At 37.1% G+C, this 19,011-nt stretch overlaps 2 protein-coding genes across 2 annotated transcripts in view; one reads left to right on the top strand and one right to left on the bottom strand.

Annotated features, from left to right (window-relative positions):
* Window positions 1–6,102: 6,102 nt before the first annotated feature.
* Window positions 6,103–17,397, bottom strand: LOC111151224 (RNA binding motif protein 11). Its single transcript, XM_022509023.1, has 5 exons — window positions 17,244–17,397; window positions 13,527–13,689; window positions 12,154–12,226; window positions 7,987–8,083; window positions 6,103–6,437 (listed from the first exon to the last, which is right to left on the bottom strand). Exons 1-5 carry the CDS (start codon window positions 17,337–17,339, stop codon window positions 6,150–6,152), a joined length of 717 nt encoding a protein of 238 aa, XP_022364731.1. The 5' UTR covers window positions 17,340–17,397; the 3' UTR covers window positions 6,103–6,149.
* Window positions 17,361–19,011, top strand: part of LOC111146745 (lipase I) — a 59,228-nt gene continuing 57,577 nt past the window's right edge. Inside the window, exon 1 of the mRNA XM_022502428.1 lies at window positions 17,361–17,551. Coding sequence (XP_022358136.1) covers window positions 17,361–17,551 — 191 coding nt within the window. The remainder of the gene's footprint in view (window positions 17,552–19,011) is intronic.

The following is a 19,011-nucleotide window of genomic DNA, read 5'->3' as shown; positions in this document are numbered from 1 at the left end:
AAAGAAAAAATTTTTAAAAAAACTATTTAAGCAGAAGAGATTGGGAAAAGAGACAATAACAAAAGTTTAGACATTCTCTAGATCTTTAAGAAAACTAACCAAACCAACAAAAATCTCTCTTAATCACGTATCTTCCTTGAGTTATGGTCTTATTTTTCTCCTCCCTTTCAGAGCAAGAAACTCGAATAAGTTATCTCTGCTTGCTGCCCATCAGTTATTTCTTCTATCCTCACTTGAAATTATTCTGGTCACGTTTTTGCCAGAATCATTCATCCAAATTATCTCATATGAAGTGCCATTGCTAAGTCCAGTGACCAATTCTGAGTCCCTTTCTTACCTGACCTATCAACAACATTCGACACAACTAATTATTTCTTCCTTCTGAAAACACTTTGTTCACTTGGATTCCCAGACACTACGTTCTGCTTGTCATTCTACTGGTGTTCTTCTTCATCTCCCTAAGGTACAAAATCCTGGCAATACTAAAAGGGCACAGACCTTGGGGCTCATCTCCTTTCTATCTACATACACTTCTTAGATGATCTTACCCAGTCTTGAGACTTGAAATACCATCAATATGCCAAATACGCTGACGTTTAGATCTTCAACCTCGACCTTGCTTCTGGACTCCAGACTTACATATACAAATGTCCTGATATCTCCTATTAGATTTCTGATATACAAATCATAATTAATATACCCCAAATTCTGCTCACGATCTTGCTCCAAAACTTGATTCTCCATAGTTTTGCCCATATCAATAAATGATAACTTAGTTATTCCAGTTGCTTTGAGCAGATACCTTGGAGTCATTGTTCACCCTCCACTTCCCTCTTTCCCAGGATTAGAATACTTAGCTTTACCTTTAAAATACATCTAGAATCTGATCACTTCTATTGCTACTGTTTCGAGCTAAACAACCATCTTCTCTTGACTAGATAACTTCAATAGTCTCAATATGTCTAATGTTGTCCCACCCTCACTCCCCTCACCCGGTGCACAAGACATCCCCATTAAGCATCTAAGTCCGAGTTGTCACAATGGCCTATGAGTTCCCAGTAACTTCTGTTCACATCTCCTCTGTGATCGACCTCCTTCACCATATTAGCTTCCTTCCCTTTCTTCCCTGGAATGCTTCCTCCATAGGGGCCTTTATATCTGCCATTTCCTCTGCCTGGTGTTCTTCCCTCAGATATGCACGTGGCTTACTTTCTCTCCTGCTTTGAGGTTTTTAGTCCCTAAACATTTCCCTTAAAAAAAAATTGTTTTCCTCAGCAGTTATCAGTTATTAATATCCAACTTTATGTGTTATTTATCTTACCTATTCTCTTTCCACTAGACTGTTCCCTAAGAACATGATTTTTTTTCCTTTATTTTTATTTTATTTTAATTTTTTTTTAATTTTTTTATAAACATATATTTTTATCCCCAGGGGTACAGGTCTGTGAATCGCCAGGTTTACACACTTTACAGCACTCACCATAGCACATACCTTCCCCAATGTGCATAACCCCACCTCCCCTCTCCCAACCCCCCTCCCCCCATCAACCCTCAGTTTGTTTTGTGAGATTAAGAGTCACTTATGGTTTGTCTCCCTCCCAATCCCATCTTTTTTTTTAAATGATCTTCATAACCCAAGTTCCTGTATCCTTAAGAGGTTGGGGTGATACTGACAGGAGGCAAGCCATTTTACTTGCACAGATTTAATACTTGGAGACACTCTTCTAAGGACAGGTGAAGAACAAGGCTAAAAATGTGAGGAGAGTTGAGAGACAGGATGAAAAATTGGACTACCAGATATCTTTTTTTTTTTTAAGATTTTATTTATGTATTTGAGATTGAGAGAGAGCATGAGAGGGGAGAAGGTCAGAGGGAGAAGCAGACTACCTATGGAGCTGGGAGCCTGATGCGGGGACTCGATCCCGGGATTCCGAGATCATGACCTGAGCCGAAGGCAGTCCCTTAACCAACTGAGCCACCCAGGCACGCCTAAATATCCTTTATGTGTGTGTGTATCCAGGTGATTGCCTTTCTTCCTCCCAGGATTAATTTTCTTGAGGAATGGAGAGTCTCGTGCCTCCCATCATTGCACTCCATGTTTACCTCTATTATGTTGTAGCATTATCCTGAAATCACCTTTCTAACTGTCCATCTAAGCCGGAAGATCATAAACTCCTTGAATGTTGGGATCAAATTTTTCCACTGATGCTGTGGCCTCGGCACCAAAATCTGTGTTTGGAATGATAATCATTCCTTGTTGATTGATTTGTTCTAATGAATACTCCAAGCAGGAAATGAAAACAACCTGAACAAGGTCACAATGAGAAGTTAATGACCACTTAGAAATGCAGTGAATGGAATTGTCTAGACTAACTCCCAGGGTTTTGATTGGCATGCAGGAGAGTCTGCAATGTTTCCCTTGTGATTAACTTGGAAGTGGGATAAAATCAATGAAGATTTGTTGTCAGCCTGGGGCAAGCATCTGGGACGAGAGTTATTTTCCTATTCAGGATATTACTAATTGTCTCACATAGAAATAGAAGCAAAGACAATAATTACTGGGTTTCAAATAGTGTGTTGGACTGATCAACACTATTCATTTAAAGCATGTTTTCATTTAAGCTCCCCAAACAAGGTCAAGTAGTTGAAACGGCTATTGTTAGATCCAGGTTCCTTGCAGCAGGTAATATTATGTAAGCTTGTTAGGTGCCAATCATTCCCAGAGTTTATAACACAGGAAATTTATGACAGTCTATTCTTACATACTGTTTAGGTCTTCTAATTATAATGCAAGTAGCCCATGTGTTTCTTAATCCTTAAAAAAACCTGTTAATATTATAACAAGATGGTATTGGGAGCTCGAGAGGAAATTTTACAGGGAACCAGAGAATAGACTACTGGATTTCACCTGCTAAGGCAGTTTTTGCAGGCACATGAAATAATTTTTGCAGACTGGGCATGACTGCTAATTGACTTAGTCCACAGTTGCGGTATCATGTGACTCTGTAGAACCCAGTCTGATCAAATATCACTGACAACTTCAGCAAATATCACTGATTGCAACCTGGAGAAGTTGTGCTCACTGAGCTTCCTCAGGCTTGCGGCACAGAAGTAGACATCATCCTTTGTTTAAAAGGTGTCCTTTGAACTTTCTGCATTCAAATATAATTTCTGTGGAGATTTATGTATTAGTCCTCATTTTACCCAAAATCAAACCCAGGCTATTAATTCATATTTCTTAATGGGAAATACATTAATGAGAGGCTCTTATTTCTGATGTAACTAGCTTTGCTAAGATGTATAGAAATGGAAAATAGAGGTAGGATATGGACACTTTAAACTGAGCTTTGACTACAGGCCTGAGTAGTTCGGTTAGTGTCCCATCAGTTCTTTAGGATGGTGTTCTAAGAGCCAACCCCACTCCTCCAGCCTTTCTTCCTAGGGACAAGGAAGACAAGGGGAGCAAAGGGCCACACTATCATCCAGGAGCAGCTATTTAAACCACATCCGTCATGAGGCGCATCTGCCTTGAGGAGAGTATGCCCAGTCCTTAAACATATTTAGGCTTATTTTAATTTCCTTAAGTACTTAACATCAAGAGTGCTTCATCATTGTTCAGGAAGGCACAAAGGCTGAGAGAGGCTGAAACAGTTCTCTCTTCAGGCACTGAAGTGAGGTCAACAACTGTTCCAACCCTCCAGCACCCAGTCCATAGTGAAATACTGGTCCACAGTGATCACAGAAGAAAATGGGGCAGGAAACTGGGAGACCGAAAAATTGGGGTAATATTGAAAGTGTTGAGTTTGTATTGCTAATGAGACATTCAGGAGGGAATGTTCAGTAGGCACTGGAGGAGACAGTCTGGGGATATGGTTTCAGAAGTACTGCATTGGCAAGAGATGAAAATTTCACTTTTTAATTGCCCAATAATTTATTAGAATTTAGCCATACACAGGAAGAGGTTGACTACTCGGTGTACAATGTTCCTGCACCCAGACAGTGCTAAAGAAAGTGTAATAATTAACTCTTTTTTCTTTCATTACACTCTAAACAGATGACCAATATTATTCCATCAGAACTTTGTGTCGTTATAATAAATTAATTATTGCTAATCTTGTAATAGTAGCTTTTAATGCTAAGATTTCAAAGGGGACAACCGTCTTAGTAGCTACACATAGTTATCTTGAATCACAGTTCAGGATGCATAATTTCAGTAAAGATTTCAAGGGTGTGTTTTGCACTCATCTTTTTGACCAACTTTAATTCTAAGTAATTTTTCTCAATGGTTTTGCCACTGACTGATGCATTATAAAAATTCATTAAAAAATTAGTGAATATGAGAATAAAAAGATAATTACTTTGGTTCTCAAATTCCAGCCTTCTCCTAGCATTTGCAATAGAATGTACACATACATAAAAACATACATTGTGAGAATAGAGAATTAAAATTAGAAAAATAAAACCCTCTAAGGCAAATAATTTATAGAATTTTTAACTCAAAGACACAGCACTGGGAAAACAGATGGTTTAAAATTATACAGAACTGTAGATTATAGTAACATTTTAAGGAAAGTTTTCTATTTTTTTAAAAATTAAACACAGCAAGGGCAAATAGGTGTCTTTGCCTTCTTCTGGTTGGCTCAAATTGGCTGACTTTCTAAAGTTGGTATTGGGGTTATTCCTGCCTGTGATGGAAGAAGTTGCAAGAATTCCTCGCAGTTCTAAGATTTCGGTTCATGTAACAGTATTTCAAGGTAATTCTCTTACAAATATACACTCTTACTTGCTAAGAGACACTTCTTAGGTATATATTTTCTATAATGTCAATCACTATGAAATACTGTAGGGCGAAGGTGAACTATAGGTATAAGTGTTGAAGATGTTTTAAATTGCAAAAATGTGAAGGCAAAAAGAAAGTAGTCTGATTATTCAGGAGCGTACAACATATATAGATCAAGCTATATCAAACAGTATTTAAGTTTTCATGTTCATCAGATAGAAATGGATTAATATTTATATTCAAAACTCTACTGCACTGTGTGTTTATAGTCAAAAGTTAAATTCAATTACTCATTTTGCTAAAAACATCTTTATTATTTTAAATAAAGATCTATAAAGTGCTATGCAACCTGCAAAAGAGATATCTATAAGCATGGCTTTTCCTATTGAAGTGGGTGGGTACCCCTCAATCAAAGTTGCAGGATTCTCTTAATTAGCCTTAGTAAATAGATACTGTCATCATTATGTCACTGTAGTTCATATGTAGCATCGTGTATGCTTAGGATGAGCCACAAAGTTAACAAAGTGTCCAAATAAACCATGAATTTTACATGTACTCTATTTGTCTTCTAAAAATAAATGAACCAGAAATAAGAAACCTGATTTAAGAGTAAATATTAAGTATCATATATTAATGAAATATCATTCTATTTATTGTTCATTATCAAGATTGAAGTATGTCAAATATACTATCTCAAACCCAGTTGGCAAAAGAGGTGCATAATAAATACTGTCATAGCCAACTCATTTTCACGAACTACAATTAAGTGAGAAGTAACCACATCGGTATTTTTTATATACACTCATATAAAAAAGGAACGATCTAAAAACTAGTCCCATGATAGTCATCTTTCCTTTGGTATCACTGTCAGATATTCTCATTTTATGAAATAAACCTGTAGGAAAGTAAGGCTCAGAAGGAACATATACAGACTTAAAAAATAAAATCATATTCACAAAGGAAACTAATGCCTGCTTCTCCCTCTTTGTTAGGAACAACATGAGACTCCTAACAGTTGCCCAAACCCACCACTCCTTGCAGGCAACAGTCTAGGAGAGCAGGGGCCTTATCCACAAGGGCTCAGTGAGTGACTTCTGATTCATCATTTCGTGCAGTTTCATCATCAGTACTAAAATATAACAACTCATATTTCTTGTTGACAATGTGTCAAAAATACTGTTACAAAAAGTACTACACTGTATTATTTATAAGTTTTTGTCATTCAAGACAAAAATGAAATAGCAAATCAGATGTCATAGTATATATTTCAAAAAAACACAAGAAATTGGTCATTTAGAAGAATATAGGTTGTTGTTTTTTTTCTAAGAAAATGAAGACCAGCATAGACAAATTTCCTGTGAACATAATGCTAATATCTTTTCTTTTTCTTACACTTTCGGAACTTTTGGCTGTATTCATTTCCTCTCTTGTTTTCTGTGCTACTATCACTGTCACTGGTTTGTTTTTGCCTCTTTCGTTTATTCGTCTGATACAGGTCAGGGTCACTGGGTTGTTGGTGAGTCCATTCGTAGGAGCTGGGTCCAGCCTCCAGATCTGGAGCACAGTTCAGTGAAGACGTTGCAGATGCGCTGTTAGGAAGCGGGGCTGCCATCTCATAGTACGGCAGCGGCAGGGCTGGATTGTAGGCGGGCCACTGCTGGGAAAAAAGGACAATCATCTAGCAAAACAAGTCCGAAACATTAAAAGAAAAAGTTAACAGTTTACATGCATTACACAAAAAACTACCGGCAAACTAAACCACGTGTTAGGACAGTGACCTTCTAAAACAGGAATGTGGTAGTTCCCTTAAATTGTCAATGGAAAGATTCAGGGTAGTGTACAGCTTATTACAATACAGATTCTGCCTTAGAGAAATAGAACACAAGCCACATACACAGTTTTGTATCTTCTCCTAGTAGCCGCAATACAGAAATAAAAAAGAAACAGGTGCCATTAATGATGTATTTTATTTATCCCCCCAAATCCCAAATATTGTAATTTCAACATGTAAACAATATAAAAATCATTAATGAGATATCTGACGTTCCTTTTTCTACACTAAGTCTTTGAAATTTGGTGTGCATTTTATACTTACAGCCTTCTCAATTTGGATGCTACATTTTCACTGAAAATACTTGATCTGAATTTAGATTACCTAAAATTTGCATTTAAAAAAGTAGATTCACATACCCAAGTTTCTGCAAATATTCTTAAAAATATTCTAATAACTGAACCAAGTATGTGCCTTTAAATTTTAATAAAAGTTAAAATTAAATAAAACTAAAAACTGTGCTCCTTAGTCTCACATGTGGCTAATGGCCACAGGATGGATGGTACAGCATCTTTGTCAACTATTAAGATAGACGCCTCCTTGTTTCTAACTCAAATTTTTAGCTATTCAAAGTAGACTACAGATTAATAGAGACAACATGAACTCTGTGTGTGTGCACACACAAGTGTGTATGTGCGTGTGCTGTGTTTCTGTGTTTCTCATCCCTACCAAGGATAACAAATGCTGGGAAGAAGGATATTGACAATTTTGGATGAGAACAGGTTGTTTTTAATATCTCACTGTAACTAAGAAAAATTTTTTTCCAAAACTTAAATTCCCCATTTTCCTTATGTTTACAAAATAAATGAAAAGGGCTACTTGAAAAGTCTGAAGCTCACAGACATGTTGGATGTTCACAACAATCACACGCTGTGAACCACAATACCTGTGTTATAGTCCCACATCTGTCTCTAATAAGCTGTACTGCCTTGGGTCTACCGATTAATATCCCTGGACCTCAATTTTATTATGTATAAAATGAGAAGTAGGAAGAAAAAAAATTCCTAAGTTCCCCTTTAACTTATTGTGACCATAATTAGGATTTCTAGGCCAGAACCATATTATTGAGAGTCTCTGGAAATAACATAGTTTACCCTACCATTGAGAATCTAAATTAAATTAAAGTTTAAATGAGAACTCCTCCAGGTGTACCTGGACCACAGGGCAGTGTCACTACATCCACCCTCTTGTGCTGACACCGCTTGCTGAAGGACTAGGTGTGAGGCTGAAGAGGACTGCGTTCAAGCAGGCTGCCACTGGGGAGACAGTACTCAGGGCAGCTTCTGCCTTCACCCCAGGTTTAGGTTTGAGAACTTTAAGTTCCATCACAGTCTGATTCATATTATACATTGAACCACAGGCATATTAAACTTACCATCTTCTGAAAGAAAAAATATTCTTGAGGTAAAGCTGCACTATTAATTGGAAAGAACTGCATGGGAATGGAAGATCTGCCCACAATTTCTTCATTTCTTTGGGGAGGTAAAAGAAAAATTCACAGAAAGTTAAAATCCCTACACAAAATGTCTTTTTCTTAAAAAAAGAAAAGGTCTTGTAATTAAAAAACAAAGCTTCTCTAAGACAACTCAGTTAAGATTAACTTTAAACATGTGTACACAAATAATCAGATATTATACTGATAATATAGTGACACAATACTACCTTAAGTCTTATTAGTTGCTACCTAACGAAAATTTCAATACTTAAAGTCACATCTGGCCTTCTGACAGGAAAATGTTAAACAGCATTATATGTGTATAAAGAAATAGACACTTGCATATGAAGAGAGCAAAGCAAGTCATTAGTAATCACCAAGGGTACATTCAATCTTCTACAGATTAAAGAAATGAAAGAAATATAGAAATTTTCTTTAATTTATTGTTGAAAATATCTTCACTGTTTAGCTATAAAAATTATGCTCATTCCTAAATGGACTGCTAATGTTACCATAAAGTCACGTTTGTGGATTTTTTTTACACATGAATTAAGATAATAAAAATCCCTAATTTAAAGACTAAAGCTAAAGTTTCATTTACAAATGTAATATTTAATTCTATGAAGATGTTTAATAAATTTCAGTTACAATTACTAGTTAGATTCTATAGCTAGCCTTCACTTATCTACATGCTCCACAGCATTCCACAATTTTAATGCAAATACTAATAATCCTTAGGAAAGGAGGTGTGCTGTGGGAAAGGCGGAGGCAAAGCTGAGGGCAGGTGAACGACAGGAGTAAGATGGAGAGGTGGACATCCCATTTATAAGAGGTGAGAGCAGTATCGCAAATACCAGTGGAAGAGTAAATTTCACTAAGGAAGGAATTAGGGGTTAGTTGTTATAAAAAAGTAAACCAAATAAGCATTGAAACTACTGAATTATTGTTCAGAAGATTCCTGATAACCTTTAAAAGAGCACCTTCCATATAACAATGGTGGTTAAGAAGCATGGAGGAAGTAAGCATGTGACGATGAAAGATTTTTCAGGGAGAAGAAGCGGAAAAATTTAACAGTCTGATTTGGAGACAAGGCTGGAGCAGACGAGAACGTGTGTGTAGAGTAAGTGATAGTAAAGAAACAAAGAAAAAGTGCAATGAGATTATAGAGTGGGGAAGATATGACCGCAGTAGCAGAAGTGCTGAGACTAGCACCATTATGAAAACAGCTGCAGATTCTCTAAAACCACTATCTTTCCTGTGTGACTCCCAGGGAATGCATAGTTGTTTAGAGAGATGAATCACATGTAAATTGGGAAGAGTTATGAGCTGAACTGTGTCACTCCAAAATTTCTATGTTGGAGTCCTAACCCCCAATACCTCAGAATCCGACCTTATTTGGAACCAGGGTTGTTGCAGATGTAATTGGTTAAGACGAGGTCATACTGGAATACGATGAGTCACTAATCCAACAGGACTGTTGTCTTTTAAAAAGGGGAAAGTTAAGGACAGGTATACACAGGAGAACATCGTGTAAAGATCTGGGTGATGTGTCTACAAGCCAAGGAATATCAAGGACTGCCAAATAACCAGAAGATACTATGGGAGAGACACAGAACATTATTTCTCATAGCCCTCAGACGGAACTAATTATGTGGACACCTTGATCACGGACTTTGAGCCTCCAGAACTGTGAGACGATGCATTTCTGTTGTTTAAGTACCTCTTTGTGGTTATATGGGAGCTCTAGTAAACTAATACAGGAACTATTTATTAAAAACAAATGGTATGAGAGGCAATAGAAGCATTAAAAAAATCCTTTTCAAAGAAAGACCTGGGAAAGACTAAGGCTATACCATGTATACCATCACATTACTTCTAGGACACTATAACCTATTCTCATTTTTCCTTTATAATGTAACAAATACTAGAAGATAAGGTACTGCCAATGAAGTATACTGTTACGGAATATACATATAATTCTGATTTTCTACTCTAGAATTTGAGATAATTTAGTTTGTCAACCATAAACACAGAATACAAAAGTTATGACATCTTCAAGTGCTTGTCTTTCTACCTCTGCCCAAACAGCAATAGCTTGTTTCTTCCTCATTTTTGAGAAAAATTAGGTATGCTTTCCCACTAGTAGAAGAGAGGAAACTCTCATATTACATACACGGCTCAATACTAGGTTTCCTACCAACACAGTAAATCACTCCCTCCTTTCTGGTAACATTGGCTGAAAGTATTTACTGAATACTTACTATGTGTCCAGTATTTTAAATACACTGTATTACAAAATTTGATTATCACAATAATCTCTGAGGTATGATCCTTGTTTTAGAGACCGGTTACAGTGGGGTGAAATAACTCATCCAAAGTCATACCATTAATAAAATGGCAAAAGCAAGATTTAAGTTCACATAATTTGATATCAGCCCCTACTTTTTAACTTCTCCTGATTTCATTGATACAGAAATGCTGGGAAGAATGAAGATGTGGAACATACTGTGTTTTATTTAGGAGGCAATACTTTTCCTATAGATAAGCCTGTGTAATTGCCAGTCCTCAGTGGCACTCTCTTATGCCTCAGAGAGACAGAAGAATTTCAGCTACTGTTAGTTTACATGAGAATATTCAGTTCTGCTGCAGAAGACAGAAACAAACAAGATGGATGAAATGCTTGTAATAGACTCTAAATAAGCTAGTAGTTTATGGGACAGTGATAAAACCTTGTTAGGAACAGAATAAGCAAATCACTTGGGAGATACAGGCAGAATTTATAATATATGTTAAATATAGACAGACAATAAAAAAGTTACTATCCCGTCAAGTGTACTACAGATAGATTCAATCGATAATATGTGGAATAAGTAAGAGTGTTATAGACCAAAATGGGAAAGAAACAGACTGTCCTTATCACGTCACCCTTGGGCTAACAGTTACGCTGCTCTTCTTGTCTTTGCTCTGCCTCAGAAATTCAGTTAAAATCTGGGTGCATCTGGCAGATTAGCCAGGAAGTGACTCCTGTGGTTCTGTGTATTTGCCCCTAAGTCTCTTTGAGAGAGTGGGCAAGTAAGATTAGCTCCAGGAATTTTCCATATGCATGGAGACCCTTATTAAACCTCAACTCTAGCCCTCATTAATCACACTAGCAGTAAGGAAGGCTGATGCTGCAGAAAGAAACATGACACACGAATATTAGCATAATCAGAACAGAGCGTGCTGGTCCTTTGGTCCACCTGCACCTGATGCTAAGTGTGTGGAACTATCCAGGATCTTTCCTGTTGCTTTTCACTGTGTCTCTAAATTGGTTTAATAAATGGTGTAATTTGGACATCTTAATTCAGTTTCAGAGCCTTTCTTTTCCATGACCTCTGGGATAACAGAGAGACCTCTGCCTGACAGAGTCCTTAGAGGCTACCATTGCATCAAGAAATCAGCCAATACAAAATTTTAGAATATTTGGAAAATTATCATAAAGAAGTTCTAAAAAGTAGTACAATAAATAACAGAATGACTTAAAGTCAGAAGGCTTAATTTCAAGCCTAGCAACTATCACTTTTTCATCTTTATGACCCTGAAACTTAGTTAACTTTTACATCTCTGTTTATTCAAGTACAAGATATGGATAATAGCATCTCTATGATCCATCACAATGGCACCTTGCAAGCTTAAGTGATTTTACATCTATAAAAAACACAAGTTAAATCATAAAGAACACTAGAAATATAAATCTTTCTTACCTACCATTGAAAATATTAAAGCTGAACTTTAAATAAAAATATTTTGATTATTAAAATATTTTAATTAAAATATTAAAATATTAAGCTATTTCTTACATAAGAACACTTTTTTTGGAATTTTTCCCTTTTTTTAAATTACTTTTCAATGTTCTAAAATTCACTGTCTATGCAACACACCCAGTGCTCCATGCAAAACACGCCCTCCATAATACCTACCACCAGGCTCACCCAACCCCCCACCCCACCTTCCCTCCAAAAACCTCAGTTTGTTTCTCAGAGTCTACAGTCTCTCATGGTTTGTCTCCCCCTCCTATTTCTCCCATATTTATTTCCTTTATTTTTTTGAAAAAATATTTTTAATTACCTGTAGCTGTGTGAATTTATCTTAACACAGCTCTCAAAACTTTGGTTAGCTGGTTCAGAAGAGCGAGAGCTCCCTGTATAAGAAAAAGATAACAAATAACTTAATGGTACAATTTTTTGAAGTTCTACTGTTAAACCATAGAAAAATTCCAAACCTAAAAGGATGTAGCATTGGTTAAAATTCCTCAATCATATAAGGTACCTGAGCATACCTTTGATCTCCCAAGTAATATTTACAGATTGTTTACAACAAATGAATGACTGAATTATAACCAAGCTTTGTCCAAAATACGGCTGTACGGAAGAATGATACTGACATGGGACCATAAGATACACGATACTGTGCTGTTCTACATGCTCGTAGGCTAACAATGGCAAAAATTAGTGTTATCTGCATCTTGCAGAGAATGCAAGAGTTCTTTAAACTGCACTGGCCAAAATGGATGCAACCTCCCAGAGGATGCTGAGCAGCCAGCTAGGACGCATCAGAACACAGTACATTCTGGCCCATTTTACCTGTCTGTGTGAGTTAACCAAACAGTACTTGAAAGCAATGATATAGCCAATCACCTTTGTGAAATCATTAAAAATATAAATAAAAGAAACACAAGGAGAAACTTTTTCCTTTGCAATGAGGTATTGTTTTCTTATTACCTGTTTTTAGTTTAACAAGAGGAAGAAAATCAACAAACAACGGATCTGTCAGTAGGCTTGCATCATTTCGGGGAGGGAGACACCAGAAGCATCGCCTCATTCAGTCCCTCCAAACAGGAGAGAGGTAGAGTGCTAGTACGATGTTCTCTGGTATCAAACCCACTTTTGACAGGTGTGTAGGACAAGGCATTTGAGGTCATTTGTGTCTGGAAGCTCTTCTCCACAGTGACTGAGGGTCACTCTGTGGCTGCTTTTGGCCAGGTACTCTTGCAAGGGCTTAGCTCCAGGGCAGGATGTGGAGTTTAGTGTTCCCAAGAGAATGATTAGCCTCTCACTCTACCTTCCAAACAGCAGGTATTTGATACCATACGCTAGAGTTGACAAGAAGATTAGCAAATGGCCTTGGTGTATCAAAGATTAGAACTGTGTGCCCCCAATTCATTTAGATTTGCTAAATTTAAAACAGCCAACAGCAACTATCATAGCTACTTGCTGGCTGGTACTAAGAACAGTTTAAATTTTAATATAGAAAAGATGCTATAGGACTGGCAATACTAGTTAACCATATAACATTATGAATGTCTACATGTATTCTGAGAAAATTTAACAGAGACAACAGGAGCACTTTTTGAGTCTTACATTATGAAAACACAATATTTACAGATCCGAGAACACCATCAACAAAACACACTTGGAAGATACATCAGTGGCAAGACCTACCAAATCGATACTGTACATTAATTGGTCTTCCATATAAACGAATTCCATTCAGCAAAGCTATGGCATAAGACACCGATTCAGGGTGTTTAAAGCAGACAAATCCAAAAGTCTTCGGCTTTCCTTCTCTGTCTTTGCATATAGTCACTTTGGTTAATGGCCCAGCCTATAAAAAACTTAAAAATTATTTTCTCATAAATCTAAAGATTTTTTTTCTTACATTCAGATAAATCAGGTATATTCAACTTCAGACTTCCAAAAAAAACCTGTTAACAATAATTGTTTTATGTAGCTCTGTGAATAATGCATCTCCTAACAGTAAATACCGCCTTTCATCACACTTTCTGGTATTTTTTGGCTCATCAAGGAAACATTCATGGTGTTAAGAACAGAAAATTTTAGGCAATAGTTCCAAATCTTAAAAGAAATGTTACCCTCTGTCAACTTTAACAAAAACAATTGAGAGCATTTAAATCTAAGAGGAAAATACTATTTTATCTCCATACATATTAACTGTATATAACTCAGAAGCAAACTGAAATGACAAACCTCAGGTCAGGTTGAGTGAGCCTAAAAAAGTGTTCTAGGGGCGCCTGGGTGGCTCAGTGGGTTAAGGCCTCTGCCTTCGGCTCAGGTCATGATCCCAGGGTCCTGGGATCGAGCCCCGCATCGGGCTTTCTGCTCAGCAGGGAGCCTGCTTCCCTTCCTCTCTCTCTGCCTGCCTCTCTGCCTACTTGTGGTCTCTCTCTCTCTGTCAAGTAAATAAATAAAATCTTTAAAAAAAAAAAAAGTGTTCTATTGTAGCACAGCCTAATTTTTTTTTTTTTATCAAAGTTAACAATTTTGACAAGAGAAACTAGTTTATCATGAGTTTTGATCTAATTACCCCATTTGGTAAATATTCCCAAAGGAAAAAAATGTTTTAGTAAGTTTACAACTTTTAAGTAGGTTTTGTTTATCTGAGTGAAAAATTAGAAAGGTTCTAATTCCAACAATGGGAGAATATTATTCCATCATGTAGTACTAAAATGGAATAAAACAAATTGAAAATATTCAGATTGTATTGATAGTAAAACCTATAATTAGTAAAAGAGAGTAAAAAAGTAGAGTGAAATATTGTAAAAAACAATAAAACTAAAAAAATTACATGTCCTCCATGATAATGATTACAGGAGGCACCCACAAAGACTTACAAACAACTAAGATTTAATGGCAACTGTCTCATAATTTTTAATTGTACTTTAATGATTGATTACTATTCTCTGTAAAGTTGGATAAAGAAATTGCTTTAATTCTAAAGAAAAATGTTAACTATCATCTTTAAAATGATACTATATTTTAGGGTTCAGTCTTTTTTTTTTTTTTTTTTTTTCTTTTTTCCATTTTCTGCTTTCTTGGGACTAGCTCATCCTCCCTTCTGGTTTCAAGGACCACTTCATCAACAAATCTGTTTCTTACACTCATGTCTCCTGGAGACCTCTGTGTGACTGTTCTTCAAATTCAACATATTTGAAACTGAATTCATTATTTTTATCCTCCAAATGTCTACTTCAGTATTTCTTAGTCAAAGTACAAAAACTTTAAACCTGTTTTTCTCACTTCAAAGGATAATCAGAAACTTGAAACTTGTAAACTTGAAGCTAGTAAAAGGATAAATATACAGTAATAAAATAAATCAATTTTAATCAGTACTGTTCTACTACAGATATTAAATATATGAAATCATTAATGAACAGAATATGCTTAAATTTTATAAATTTGAAGATATACCAAAGCATTTCTAAAGATAAATTTCAACAAAACTTGTTTGTAGTAACAATCCCATCATCTTTTAGTCTTTCTGAAGACTAAGTTCATGTGTTTTGAAAAGTCCTTCTAAAAGATAGCTCACTTTAGCAAATCTTTACAGAATACAGAAGGACCTAGCCAAAATAAAAACATATGCTTGGTTGCCTGATCTGTTAAAAGAGATGAACATTTTGTTTAGGTAGAAATTATTTTTTAAAATGAGATTTTATATATGTAATATCTATCTATCCATCTTGTAGATCCAGACAACTCATATCGATCCAGTTTCTAATGTCTAAAAATAATATAAGTGCATGCTTGGGGTCTTTATGTCTACCCCCAACCCCTTCACCAATTCCTCTCCTCCTTTTTGGAGGCTCACCATGAGAAAACCTTCAGGGGAAAAAGAACTATAAGGTTTTTTCTTTCGGTTTTCCTTTAATTTTTTTTTCGTTGTTAGAGTGATAAGTTTCAAATGATATTGGGGGAAATAACTATAAGACAACTATCAGAGCAGATTAAAAAGGACAAATTCAAAAAGATGGCAAATTAGAAAAGTAAGCATAAAAGCCTTAAAATCAACAGTATTTTTCAAATAGTAAGGTTTTATGTCCAGGAAAGGAAACTGTGTTCCTGGGGGAGGGGGGGGGGGAGGAGGTGATTGTCTTTATGAAATTGTATTTGAAATTAACAGAAGACAGAAACTTAGGGCCTTTCAAAAACTATGTAGCGAACACTTTTCATCACTAGTACTATCACTTAGTCCTAGAAACTTAGTTTTGCCATTGTCTGCCTTGCAACTTGCCCTTATTCTGATAGGGGGATGTCTGTCTTTCTTGATTTCTCTTGATATTAGTATTAGCAGTTTTAGTAATAGTACTATTACTGGTAGCGGTAGCAGCAGCAAGCACTTAGAAATGCCAAGTTCAATTCTGTTTTACCTGGATTAATTTATTTAATCTTCCCACCACATTATATTGTAGATGCTATTACCATTTGACATTTAAAGAAAACTGCAGAACTGAGATATTCATTTACTTGCCCAAAGTCCCATCGACGTTAGACGTTAAGACATTAGAGTTCATATCCCCAAACAATTACAATATATTATGTATCCTTCTCTTTTTGGATTACCCTGGATCATGGTAATTAATTTTAAATTTCCCCTTTTAGAAAGACCAAGGGCTAGCTCTTAACTTTGTATGTTCAGCATTTTATTTCGTGTTTGTCATGTAACGGCTAGATGAATGGCTGGATGAGTAGATCACGTTAGAAGTGACACCTACATGTATACCATAGGTGAGTGTTTACAGGGGACAGAAGGCTTACTCATGAAGGTCCTAAGTCTCGAGAAGTTTCCAAAAGGTCTTCTTGGCATGAAAAGAAATGTAAGGAACTACCCAGGCAATCAACTGGTTATAGTCAGGATTTGACTGTCCGAATCATTAAATCTCACTTGACCATATTGGGAGTAAAAACACCCTCCATATGAAAGGGTTTGGGGGAATAAGTAATGTATAGGGCAACGTTTTAAAATCTATACCAATCATTTCGCTGGATGTAAGGCGTGATGGTTCTTATTACCCGAAGGAAGGTAGTGACACGGCTGTTTTGCCCTAGACACCCAAGGCCCAGGTAGTCTCCGCAAAGCGGAGAGAGCTTTGGCGGGGGATGGGGGACATGGACTGGGGAGAGCCAAGTCACCGCCCACCCCCAGGGCTCTACTATGGGGATGGAGCACATATTCTATCACTTCACTACCAGCTGCTCACCTAGGGGCAGATGTGCCAAAACGGAACAAAATTATAAACCCAGGCATAGGATGCCGCGGGAAAGTGGCCGGGCTTCGGGTGGTCCAGGTGCGCCCCGCCCCTCCGGCTGTGCTTCCGGCTCGATGCTGCCCGCCCCTCCGCCGCCCCCGGCCGACGATACCTGAAGGAATAGCTCGTAAAGAATCTCCTCCCTTACTCGGGCCTCTAAATTCCCCACAAACACCGTCCTGTCGGCCTCCTCCTGAGCAGGGAACATCCCTCCGGTCTCGGCCCGAGGATGGAGGAGGTCTCCAGATCCCGCCCCCTCTCGTCGCTTTTCTGCGCCGCTCGGAACAAGGGAGCGGAGCCGGCGACGGGAGCACGCGCGCCAGGGGCGGGGCGAGGCTGCGGGGCCACGCCCCCCAGAGGCTTGAGGGAGCCGCCCATCGCGTCTCCACGTGCGTGGGATGCCGCGGAGACCCTAGGAGAGTGAGTGAGAATAATAAAAGAGATTACTGCGCTCGGAGTTTTGGCGTCTAGCTTGTGGAGTGCCTTCCATTTTCCTAGATAGGGCATTATTAATTGACTTTGCATTTATTCAGTCAACATTTTCAGTAAAATGTCTGTAGAGATGTTTTAAGACGTACTAGCTGCAGTAAGGGAGCTCCCAGGATAATGGGGGAAGATTAGTTTCCTAGGAGTGAATGAATAAATCATTAGGAGTTTGAATTTATATTCTGTATAAAATACTTTTTTATATAAAATACTTTATATAAAATACTTCTATACAAAATACTTTTTATACAGTATAAAATACTTTTTTGAAACAGTAAATCCTGCATGCCTAGATGTGGATGTGAAATATAACAGAGTCCTAGAATTAAAGGTTATTTACCTAGGAAGCACGCCCGAGAGAAGTCTTTGAAAATGGGCCACAGAGGTTTTAGGTGGACGCCAGAAGGCATTTGAAAATTGAAAAAACGGCCTCTACCGAGGAACACTACCAAGAGTATAGCAAGTTTTGTGACTGAAGCCTGAAGTTTTGAGGATGGAATCCCGCTTGTAGCGGGAGTCAATGTTTATACTTTGTATCACGGCTGTACTTTGTATACAGTGGGTGAGTAATCAATTCTTGAGGAGGGTTAGGGAAAAAAAAATCCTAAAAAAAAGAAAGAAAGGGAGAAGAAAACCCACTCAGAATCTCAGTAGATAGATAAATCAACTGTCTACTGTTAACTTGGCTTCCTTTCTGAAGAATCCATAGGTCTATGAAAGACCTGAAATTATCCTATGAATATACAAGCAATCAGGACATCATTTGGCTGTTAGTTAGGAGTGGTGATAATTCACTTTGCCTTGAAGGAGGCATGAGTGTACGTGGTTGGTGGACCAAAAAAGCCCCATCTTTTTTAATGAAAAGGAACACATCTTTGGAACCCTGATTTCTAATTTAACTCTGACATTAATTTTATGACTTTAAGCAATTTCTCTTTTTGGAACTCAAGTTCTATTTCTTAAGGAGTGGATAGGGTTAATGTAATTACAGTACTTCATTTAGTAGGTATTTTTTGAATGCTTGCTATGTGCCAGGCACTGTCTTTAATCCTTGGGGAGCAAAGGTTTAAGTATAAAGATATGTCCTCCTAAAGCCTTCAGCATAAGGAGAGAGACAGACTTCCCAACAAAATCATGGTTCGGTAACTTTAATAGTCACCTTCTGTCGATATCCTAAGGATGTAAGTCCTGTCTCCGTTTTTCCTTTCTTCCTTTCTTCAACATTGTTGTGGTACAGTAAAAGGGGATTAAGGAAACTAGCATATTGCAGTTGTATAACAAATATATGTTGATCAAGTGAATGGATACCTGAAGGTCTTAGTTATGTGTAATACTTTTGATTTTAAATTCATTTTATATCATAAATCTTACCCAAATGAACATATTCCTTCTTT

The sequence above is a fragment of the Enhydra lutris genome, unplaced genomic scaffold, assembly GCF_002288905.1.
Source record: "Enhydra lutris kenyoni isolate GAN:26980312 unplaced genomic scaffold, ASM228890v2 scaffoldscaffold2, whole genome shotgun sequence".
NCBI classification, from domain to species: Eukaryota; Metazoa; Chordata; class Mammalia; order Carnivora; family Mustelidae; genus Enhydra; species Enhydra lutris.
This window is presented reverse-complemented; position numbering and strand designations above follow the sequence as displayed.